Consider the following 12003-nt stretch of genomic DNA (forward strand, 5'->3'; position numbering starts at 1 on the left):
AAGAAAAAGTATGTGAACCCTTTGGATTTATAAGGATTTCTGCACATATTGTTCATAAAATGCGATCTGATCTTCATCTAAGTCACAATAATAGACAATCACAGTCTGCTTAAACTAATACCACACCAGGGGAGGACTGGCCCAGGGGGACGGGGGGCAACTGCCCCCCGGGCCGCCCGAATCTTAAGTAATTAGGGCCGGCCGCTGCTATACACAGCGGCCGCAAACATACTACAGGTGACAGGTTTGCAGTGGGGATCGCAACCTCGCGCGATATTTCCCGGCAAGTTGAAGTATCCAATCAGAGAAGGGGCTGAGGCGGCCGGCCGTGGTATGCCCTTGTGCGTGGCTGTGCCTGCGGTGGATGTGAGCGGCACAAGGACACAAATAGCTTAGGTCCTCTCCGGCCCGGTGAGTTGACCCTGCTTGACTCCGCCCCCAACCTGGAGCCATTGCCGCCCACAACGTGCTGCTGTGCCTGCGGTGTCATCGGAGTGAGCTGTCTCACTCTTCAGCTTTCTGTGCTGGGGGGGCTGGGGGCCTGGAGCTGTGGCTACGAGTGGCTGGCTGGAGGAGTCGGACACGGTCCTCCCCTGTGCTGCTGTGCCTGAGGTGTCATCGGAGTGAGCTGTCTCACTCTTCAGCTTTCTGTGCTGGGGGGGCTGGGGGCCTGGAGCTGCAGCTACGAGTGGCTGGCTGGCTGTCCTGGCTGGAGGAGTCGGACACTCTGGGGGCTGGGAGTTGGAGATGCCACCTATAGCTGCTTGCTGCTGTGGAGGAGGAGGAGGTGTAGGACTGAGGAGACAGGAGGATAGAGGAGGTCGGGTCCAGGTTGCCAGAGGAGAAGGTGGTTTTTATAAATTTTGTTTCTGTACTTCTTCTCCCTTCTTGTCACTGAGTTACTCACACTTTGCTGCCTGCCTGCTACTGCTGTCAAATTCAATTCTCTGCCCAGGCCAGTGCCCGCTGAGTTTTTTTTTGTGTGATAATCATCCCCATTCTGACCCTGGCCTGAGGGGGAACGTTTTTTCTTCTTGTGGTGTGATTGGCGGCAGGGGAGGGGGGAGGCAGGCAGTTAGGCACTGTCAAACAGGTAGTTGGAGGGGGGGGGGGGGTAGGTGTCAGACAAGTAGTTTGTATGGTGGGTGGGCAGGAGTGGAGTTAGGCATCACCAGGTAGGTAGGTTTGTGTGTGTGTGTGTGTGTGTGTGGGGGGGGGGGGGTTGTTTAAAGGAGTTATAAGGCATTTTTAATGAAATAAGTGCTACTTACCCGGGGCTTCCTCCAGCCCCACGCTCCCAGCATGTCCCTCACCGCAGCTCTGCAGTCAGCCATTCGCTGCCGCTGCCTCCCAGTCCCCGGCGATGGCACCAGTCTGACCTGGATGTCGGCCTGTACTGCGCCTGTGCGAGCAGCACTGTCAATCACCACCACGTGGACCGGAGTGTACTGCGCAGGCGCAGTAGTTCTGCGTCTGCACAGTGCGCTCTGGTCCATGTGGCAGTGATTGACAGCGCCGCTCGCACAGGCGCAGTCGGCCTGACGTCATCGGCGGGGGCTGGGAGGCAGCGGCAGCGAACAGCTGACTGCAGAGCTGCGGCAAGGGACATGCTGGGAGCTTGGGGCTAGACGAGGCCTGGGTAAGTAGCACTTAAGCCTGATAACTCCTTTAAGGTTAGGCATCAGCAGGGGCGCCTCTAGCCTTCTTGTCACTCCAGGCAAGAAATCCTGTGGCGCGCCTCCCCCCCCCCCCCCCATAAAAAATAAAACAAAAATCATATACATTATAGAACACTTCACACATGATATAAGCCATCAGAGAGGGATAACTATGAAACGGGGCCCTAGGCAAGATAACACTTTGCCCTCCACTGATGGTCACCTGGCTTATTTAGTTAGATTTGGTGGGGGCTAGCAACCACCAGGCCCCTAAACTCTCTCTAGACCCTAGGCAGCTGCCTAAGTTTGCCTTGTGGATGATCAGCATTGTATGCCATACAGCACATGCTGCCAGTATGCACCTCAAATAAATACAGCATCCACACTACAAGTTCCAATGGCAGTCACATTGCAAGATTGGATTATCAAGCAAGACATTCTTACTTTCAAAATAATTTTTCACAAACATTATGAGATATGCAAATATGTTACCACCTGTTAGGGTAGGACTGGAGTGAGTATATCATGACATTGAAGGGCTGATATGGTAAGTTGGTTTAAGGCCCAGTGCACACCGAGCGGTTTTAGCAGTGATCCGCCAACCGCATTTGTCTGTGAAAACGCTTGGCTAATGTATTTTCATGGGATGGTGCACACCAGCGGTTTGAGGTTTTTAGCAAACCGCAAACGTGCCTCCTGCTGCACATTTGCGGTTTGCAGAAGCGATTCTGCCTCAATGTAAAGTATAGGAAAAATGCAAACCGCTCTGAAAAACACTAGATCAGAGCGGTTTTCCAGGCGTATTTGTTACAGAAGCTGTTCAGTAACAGCTTTTACTGTAACAATATTTGTAATCTGCTTCACAAAAACACTCGGCATGTTTAGAAAATTATTATTATTATTATTATTTAGTATTTATGTCTCTAAACATGCCTAGAATCGCTCTGAAATCTGCTTCAAAAACCGCTAGCGTTTTGAGGATCTGCTAGCGGTTTTGGTGTGCACTGGGCCTAACAGTTTGATTCATAATCCATTCTGGAGATAAGCACAGTGTGTTTGTAGTGTAAGTGATACAAGAGAAGAGAAGTAGAATGGAGGGAGGGAGGGTAGTGGAGGGTCAGAATTGATGACATGGATGAGCAGATATCTATGAGTAGAATAGAGGCTCAGTGGGTACCACTACTGCATTTTAGTGCTGAGTCCTAGGCTTGAACATTGGCCAGGGCAAAATCTGCATGGAGTTTCTGTCTTCAGACACTTCAGACATTTCCTGCATCCTAAAAAACATACTAATAAGTCAACTGGTTTACCCCAAAACAATCCTATATTGAAAATATTAGACTATAACTGTGGTAGGGATTAGACCGTGAGCTCCTCTGAGGACAGTCAGTGACATGACTATGTACTCTGTAAAGTGCTTCAGGAGATGTCAGTGCTATATAAATAAATAATAATAATATGGTAGGACATTCGACTATGACTATGGTAGGGTTAGATTGTGAGCTCCTCTGAGGACAGTCAGTGACATCACTATGTACTCTCTACAGTGCTGCAGAAGATGTTAGTGCTATATAAATACATAATAATAATATGGTAGGACATTAGACTATGACTATGGTAGGATTAGATTGTGAGCTCCTCTGGGGACAGTCCGTGACATGACTATGTTCTCTGTAAAGTGCTGCAGAAGATGTCAGTGCTATATAAATACATAATAATAATATGGTAGGACATTAGACTATGACTATAGTAGGATTAGATTGTGAGCTCCTCTGAGGACAGTCAGTGACATGACTATGTACTCTGTAAAGTACTGCAGAAGATGTCAGTGCTATATAAAGTACTGCAGAAGATGTCAGTGCTATATAAATACATGATAATAATATGGTCGGACATTACAGTTTGACTATGGTAGGGATGAAATTGTAAGCTCCAGTGAGCAGTCAGTGACATGACTATGTACTCTGTAAAGTGCTGAAGATGTCAGTGCTACATAAATACACAATAATAGTTCCAAATGCTACTGGCTCCCCTGAAGAGTGCTCAGACTAGTGTACATAATTGTGCACATTGTTCCCCAAGTAGCAGTTGTTTGGTCAGAGAGACAGTGGGAGAGGGAGCATGAGCAGAGGGTGAGGGCAAGCAAAGTTAAGCTCCACACTCACCACAGTGACTGCAACAACACAGGAAGATGGATCCAGCGAGGTGTCCCCTCATGACAAGCGTCCAGCGATTCATCTTCCTGCCAGCGGGTATGCGTGACGTCACGTGACATTACAGGACGGGCGCGAACGAGAAGTCAAGCGACCTCAGTACTTTACTTGATCCTCAGTGATGGTCACTTTTCACCACACAATGCTAAGCGATGTCACGACATCGTGTAAATGACTACTTGTCGCTCAAAAAAAAAATTGATGGACATCGGGAAAATCGTTGGAAAAATCGTGAGGTGGTACATAGCATTAGAGAGAGGGCAAACAGACAGCATTAATGGAAATACATTATTATGCCATCTTCAATTATAAGTAGTGATGGATGTAATTACACACATTGCTTATATGTCCATTATCATTGTTTGAGCTTTAGATGCTGCCCTCCTATTCACTCACACACAATGAAAGACAAAACCTGCAACCCCCACTGTGTCCATTACACACTTCAAACACTGTCCTGTTGAATTCAGGGAGAAGTTCGGGCTGTGTAGGGGAGAGGATAAGATGATCCTACCTCTCCATAGCTAGTCATGGCGATCCTCCTGACATCTAGACATGCAGAAATTCTAGCAGAGCACACAGCTGTCTGCAGAGTTCACTGTTTGTTTGTTTGTTTGTCTCACTCGCTCTGCAGACTCAGTAACATTTGGGGGTAGGACGCTGTCACCTCTGTGGAGGGGCAGAGAACAGCTATAAACCAGACACCTTCTTCTTAGGGAGTATCTATAATTCTGAACTCTGAATGATTCTTTAGTGACTTAGCAGAAGGCTATTTGTGAAAAGAGCAGAGTAACCAAGCAGCTCAGGGTGACCCAAGCTACTAGGAATGTATAGGGGGATAAAAGGAACCAAATGCCCTCCTACTAAAAAAGCAACGCTTGGTGTAATTTGCCTTCTTAAAACAGAAGGAAATCTTTTTCTCTCCAGTCCCTTACGACGGTCGTTCAGGACAGGAATTTTTATTTCCCCTTGGACTGACAGTAATTTATTGCACCTTCCCCATCAAAGCCACTCCAAGCCGCTGCCTGGGTGGTCAGACTCAGTAGGTAAAGGCGCCCCTGGGCATCAGACACAGACAGGTAGATTGTGCGGAGAAATAGGGTTAGGCATCAGGCACATAGTGTGTGTGTGTGTGTGGCTGGGGCTGTTAGTCATCACAATTTGAAAATTTGCACACAAGAAAGATATGGCTTTGGGCTGGGGATGCCGTGAAACGGGCCTCTAGTTTGTGGTGTCCCCCCAGGCCAAAAGGTCCCAGTCCTCCACATAATTAAATGTTTCCATGTTTTTATTGAACACACCATGTTAACATTCACAGTGCGGTGGAAAAAGTATGTGAACCCCTAGACTAATGACATCTCCAAGAGCTAATTGGAGTGAGGTGTCAGCCAGATTGAGTCCAATCAATGAGATGATTGGAGGTGTTGTTTACAGCTGCCCTGCCCTATAAAACACACACACACCAGTTATGGGTATGCTTTTCCCATGAAACATTGCTGATGTGAATGATGCCTCGCACAAAAGAGCTCTCAGAAGACCTTAAGAATTAAGAATTGTTGACTTGCATAAAGCTGGAAAGGGTTATAAAAGTATCTCCAAAAGCCTTGCAGTTCATCAGACCATGGTAAGACAAATTGTCTATAAATGGAGAAAGTTCTGCACTGCTGCTGCTCTCCCGAGAAGTGGCCATCCTGTAAAGATGACTGCAAAAGCACAGCGCAGAATGCTCAATGAGGTGAAGAAGAATCCTAGAGTGTCAGCTAAAGACTTATAACAATCTCTGACATATGCTAACATCCATGTTAGCAAATATACAATACATAAAACACTAAACAAGAATGGAGTTCATGGGAGAATACCACAGAGGAAGCCACTGCTGTCCAAAAAAAAAACATTGCTGCACGTTTAAAATGTGCAAAAGAGCACCTGGATGTTCCACAGCAGTACTGGCAAAATATTCTGCGGACAGATGAAACCAATGTTGAGTTGTTTGGAAGAATCACACAACACTATGATTGGAGAAAAAGAAGCACAGCACACCAACATCAAAACCTCATTCCAATTGTGAAGTATGGTGGTGGGGGCATCATGGTTTGGAGCTGCTTTGGTGCTTCAGGGCCTGGACAGATTGCTATTATCAAAGGAAAAATGAGTTCAAAAGTTTATCAAGACATTTTGCAGGAGAACTTAAGACCATCTGTCCACCAGCTGAAGCTCAGCAGAAGATGGGTGTTGTAACAGGACAACGTCCCAAAACATAGAAGTAAATTAACAGAATGGCTTAAACAAAAGAAAATACGAGTTCTGGAGTGGCCCAGTCAGAGTTTTGATCTCATCCCGATTGAGATGCTGTGGCATGAACTCAAGAAATCGATTTACACCAGACTTACCAAGAATATTGCTGAACTGAAACCGTTCTGTAAAGAGGAATGGTCAAGAAATAATCCTGACTGGTGTGCAAACTGTGCAAGTCTGATCTGCATCTACAAGAAACGTTTGGTTGAAGTTATTGCTGACAAAGGAGGTTCAACCAGTTATTAAATCCAAGGGTTCACATACTTTTTCCACCTGCACTGTGAATGTTTACACGGGGTGTTCAATAAAAACATGTAATTATTTGTGTGGTATTAGTTTAAGCAGACAGTGATTGTCTATTTGTACATGGCGAGGAAAGGAACAGCGCTACTTAAAAACAGATTGCATCCTTATGACTACCTGCTTGAGAGTACAAGCCCCACTAGTGAGATAAAATACACACCCACCATTCAAATAAAATGCACCTGTCTACCACTGGAGGATGTTGGTTTTCGTAATAGCTTGCATGCAACTTATTAGGTACTTGTCCCTCCCACTGTGAAGAAGTCATCCCCCGTGGGGGGGCCCCTAACACTAACTAATCCTAAAATATGCATAGCCTGGGTGCGCTACCAAGTAAAAATTAAAAATTGCGCAAAGGTGGATCAGCGCATCACCAGGCCGCGTCCGAATGGCCACCAATTAGTTAGTGTTAGGGACAAGTGTGGTGATATATTGGGGTGCTGATGATGTTAGGAATAAAGGAACATATTCTTTCATTTTTCTGCCTGTGTTCCGTGTAGGTCTGCCAGAAGGGAGCTGTTACCTTGAGTTGCTTGGGGCAAGGAAATGGGTGATTGTCTTGACCATATGAGGTGCTTTGAGTTTCTGTATGCAGTTCCTCTGAGAGTGCTAATGGGATTATCTGCCTGGCTTTTTGAACCCAGAAGACAGCCCATTGTCTCAATACACAAAGCAAGAGGACCAGAGTCTGGAGACTAACACAGGAATGTTGGAAATGTACATGACAGGCTACTGGAAATTAAATTATTAGTGGAGGTGCAAACGATACCCTGTAAATTACATCTATTGGAAGGGGGTTGGAATCTCTGCAGACTTTAAAAATGGAGACAGGAAAAAGCCTTAATCAAGTTTTCACCTGGAGTTGAAAGCCTCACTTCACAATCTTTGATGTATAGACTTTTACCTGGAAATGGAATATGTCTGAGATTTAATTAAAACCTAGTTCCTCCCCTCCCCAAGGAAGTTGCAGCCTCCAGGCGTAGCTCAGAGTATCAAAAGCAGAGGCAGATACCTAGTAAGAATCTTCTCTTGGAGATAGCGCATAGCTAGAGATGATCTCGACTTCTGGTCGAACAAGCGGCATGCTCCTGCCGACAACGTTGAGACTTTCAAGTTGGTAACGTTTTTAATCCCCATTTTTATTTTTACGCAAATATCCGTGTGTGTATCTTTGTAACCTCTTATTTTTGTAACTTTTATCTTTGTAACTTTTTTACTTTGTTTTTGTACATCTTTTGTATATATTAAGTTCTGCATTGTTCCACGTTTTTTATGGAATATTAAATCGTTATTTAATAAGCTTGACTTCTGCTGTGCTAAACTAACACTCATAGCCTAGAAACGACTGAAGTGTAACCGTGTATAAGTTCATGCCTAATTGTACGCTTGAGCAACACTACCGTATGAAATTGTAATTGCATTGTGTGTATGAAGCACTTCTGCGCTCGACAGCCGAGTGGGAAGTCTAACAGTATCGTTCGGAACGACTGTTAGTGGTTTTGCTTCATTACAGCGTAAGATTGCAACTGTGTGTGTGTGCGTGGCATTCTCGTATTCGGCCTAAGCGCAAAGCTGACCCAAATACGAAAACGCGGAATGCGTGTTGAGCACTCGACAGCTGAGTGAACGTGTCTAGCAACGGCTAGTGGTGGCAGTGGGAAGTGTTTGAGGGGTCCCAGCCTTGTTTTTAGCTTAAATAAGGCTGTTCCCCGCTTAATCTGGTCAAACCCGCAGTCGGGAACCGTATACGCAGGCGTGCCGTGGGCCGGTTCCTGACAACAAGTACCTAATAAGTTGCATGCAAGCTATTAAGGAAACCAACATCCTCCAGTGGTAGACAGGTGCATTTTATTTAAATGCTGGGTGTGTATTTTATTCCACTAGTGGGGCTTGCACTCTCAAGCAGGTAGTCATAAGGATGCAATCTGTTTTTAAGTAGCGCTGTTCCTTTCCTCGCCATGTACAAATGTAAGTAACTTTGGTCAGCTTCCCCCATGTAATAGCAATGCTTATTAATGTTTATGCAGAGCTTCTGTTTGGTTTCTGTGCGTTTGTAGTTTCTTTGGGGAGGCTCAGCGCACCTCTGATTGGTGGCCATTCGGAGGCGGCCTGGTGATGCGCTGATCCACCTTTGCGCAGTGATTGTCTATTGTTGTGATTTAGATGAAGATCAAATCACATTTTATTTATTTAAGTTAAGTATTTATATAGCACCGACATATTACACAGCGCTGTACAGAGTCTTGTCACTAACTGTCCCTCAGAGGGGCACACAGTCTAGTCCCTACCATAGTCATATGTCTATGGACAGTATATATTATGTAGTGCATGTATCATAGTCTAGAGCCAATTTAGGGGAAGCCAATTAATTTATATGTATGTTTTGGGATGTGGGAGGAAACCTGAGTGCCTGGAGGAATCCCACACAGACACGGGGAGAACATACAAACTCCTTACAGATGTTGACCTGGCTGGGTCCCAGAGCTGCAAGGCGAGAGCACTGACCAATTTATGCAGAAATACATATAATTCCAAAGGGTTCACATACTTTTTCCTGTATAAATATATATATATATTTTTTTATTTATTTATTTATTTTTTGTGGTAGTGCGTCACGTGTCCTGCAGCCTTGTCTGCTTGTGTGAAGGCCCTGATCAGTCAGAAGAAATCTTACGGAGGAATATTTTGGTAAGGGAAACCCTCAAGACCTCACATTGTGCAACCAGAAATATTATCATTTATATTTTGTGAAACCCTTTGAAACACAGTTGACATTTTAAAACCCATCTACAGTCAAAAGAAACCCCCAAACACTGAAATAGGCAAGTGTTGAATAGTTCATTGTTGCTATATGTTTCATGACATCTGCAAACGTTTGTTTCCATAACAGCTCCCAGCTGCAAAGCCACTTCCATTGCCTCTTCCTGCAGCACTGGTCGAGATAGATTAATGTTAATAATATATATAATTTAGCAACTTCTGATGTACACATAACTATAGTAAATGTGCATCACATGCATCTAGGAACAGTGCATGTAGATGGAATAGGGGTGAACACAGCTGCCTTACAGGAGTAAAAGAACTGCCAGATTCTGTAAACTGATATTTCAGCCTGTTTTAGACTTTGTTCCCACTAATACATAGAACAAACATTTTTTTTGTCCGGTCTCCGCTTACTACTAACCCAACATTGAACGGCTCCTATGTTAAACATAAGAACCATTCACACTTGTCACGCTGCATCAGATCCATGAGATCCGCTGCAGTAAACGGACCACACTTCTGCAGGGCAGTTTCTAGGCTAAAATGCACCCAGGGCGAGGGTGTAAAAATTGTGCCCCCTTCCCCCCACCTCATGGACTCGCGAACCGTTACTCTTTAGGGACAGTCACACAGCCACAGGTCACAAGTAGATCTGCCTACTTACTAGTGTGACGAGCCGCTCATCCAGGAGGAAGCAGGGACCAGGAAAACACACAGGCGAAGAGTGCCCGGAATGCTGACTCTTCCATGGGCGCCGTGCACTGACAGCCTGCAGTACCGCTACAGGACATCAGGTGTCATCACGCGATGGTGACGTGATGATGATTTGACGTCGGACGCAGGCAGCCCAGGAGTGGATAAGGAAGGCGATTGCGCTGGTAATCTTCTTTCTTCTTCCATTTGGCTGCACCGCGCGTCACCAGCTTCCTAGCAGTTATGTCCTTCTGTCTGCGCCCCCCTTCTTCTACTTGCCGGTCTGCACCCAGTGCATCCGCCCTGCCTGCACTGCCCAAAAAATGGCCCTTCACTTCTGCGCAGTCTGCGATAATCCTGCTTAGGCGTATGTTAAGATGCCCATATATCTACCGCTTTTGTGGCCTGATCGACCATCTGATTCAATAATTTTATTGAATCAGATGAAAATCGTTGCCACAACAAGCATCCCCAATTGATAATTTGGGGCCAAAATAGGTCAAATGTGTGGATTGGACGTGCTGGAAAGATCTCAGTCGAAACGGCGTTTGATATTATAACGACTGGAAAACACCATAGCTGCTGCCTCCGCCACTTGCCTGGCCACCCCCAAGTGTAAATGTCCCCCAGGTGCCCATGCACCTGTCCTGCTGCCATGACTCCCGGCGGCCTCATCTGCCTTCACCCCCATGTGGCAACTGGAGCATGTTTGGGAAGTCAGTGGGAAGTGTGGGAAGCCAGGAGTTGCAGCTGAAATGTATTGGGAATTGGCCTGCTGTGTATAAGAATGCAACAGAGATCTTACCCATCAGATACTTTTCCCTATCCAGGCCACAGAATATATATTTTTTATTTTTAGTGTGGGCGGGGTTATAATCTCTTTAACATTTACTTTTTTTCTTCAGATGGCAATGAAAACTGGAAAAAACTGGATAGATGTTGGGAAGCCAGAACTTGCATCAAGATTTCTTAAAATTTCCTTGAATGTAGGTTCAATGTGGTAACCTATTATTTTGTATTAACCAATTAACAGTTCAGACTTGAATCTGTGAGTGACTTTCCACCATGTCCTGTTAGGGTCTGGAAAAGCTTTATTCTTTGATAACTCAGAGAAATGCTCTGGAGGCAGATGTGAACTTGCTCAAAGTCACTGTTGAGAAGGACCTGCTTAAAGTGCTGGCATATCAATGTGAAGCCGTAAGTCTTGACTTGTTTAATTTCATCGTAGAAATCTTGTGTGCTTTTAGCGCTAGACTCAGCGCTATATTAGCCATTGTAAATCTCTTGGTTTTAAAATTACTTTAGTTGTATCAAACATAAATCTGTATTTGATGGCAGCTGTTCTACTTCTAAGATCTTAACATTTCTGTCTCTTATTCAGGCTGTGGCTGTAAAAGAATTTGACTCTGCTGTAACTACGATTCAGAGATGCAAAGATATGTTGCTGAGACAGCCAAAGGAGGTAGGAACTATGATGTCTGACCTGTTTCTTTTACAGGAACACCATCAAACCAGGACCCATATGCAATTCACTTTTTCTCCTGAGTTTTCTCCTAGGAGATAATTTTTCATCTTCACTTTAAAATAACTTTTTTTTAACTGTTATAATTTAAGTATTATATGATTGAAGTCGTAGGCCTCAGTTACCTGAACTGAGTTTAGTTAAAAGACTTGATGTGCAAAGTCTCCCTTTAACCACTTGCCGACCGCCCACTGTACATTGGCGGCGGCAAAGTGGCAGCCCCAGGACCACCTAACGCACATTGGCATTGGGTCCTGGGACTCTTCCGGGCCGGGGATCGCGCGCATCCGCCGGCATTAGGCTCCGCCCACCCGCGACTACATTCCGCCGGCCATACTGAAGCGCCGGCGGGATGTTAACCCCCGATCTGCCGCATACAAAGCGTATAATACGCTTTGTATTGTATACAAAGCGTATTATACAGGCTGCCTCCTGCCCTGGTGGTCCCAGTGTCCGAGGGACCACCAGGGCAGGCTGCAGCCACCCTAGTCTGCACCCAAACACACTGATCTGCCCCTCCCCCTTCCCCCTGAACGCCCACAGCACCCCTCAGACC

At 45.5% G+C, this 12003-nt stretch overlaps 1 protein-coding gene across 4 annotated transcripts in view; it reads left to right on the forward strand.

Moving 5' to 3' along the window:
- The window catches only part of TEX11 (testis expressed 11), a 239213-nt gene that overhangs the window by 25224 nt on the left and 201986 nt on the right, over positions 1–12003 (forward strand). For all 4 annotated transcript variants that reach the window (XM_068247619.1, XM_068247620.1, XM_068247621.1 and 1 more), the window contains exons 5-8: positions 9078–9157; positions 10831–10911; positions 11003–11122; positions 11307–11387. In XM_068247619.1, the coding sequence (XP_068103720.1) occupies positions 9078–9157; positions 10831–10911; positions 11003–11122; positions 11307–11387 (362 nt within the window). The remainder of the gene's footprint in view (positions 1–9077; positions 9158–10830; positions 10912–11002; positions 11123–11306; positions 11388–12003) is intronic.

The sequence above is a fragment of the Hyperolius riggenbachi genome, chromosome 8 (assembly GCF_040937935.1).
Source record: "Hyperolius riggenbachi isolate aHypRig1 chromosome 8, aHypRig1.pri, whole genome shotgun sequence".
NCBI classification, from domain to species: domain Eukaryota; kingdom Metazoa; phylum Chordata; class Amphibia; order Anura; family Hyperoliidae; genus Hyperolius; species Hyperolius riggenbachi.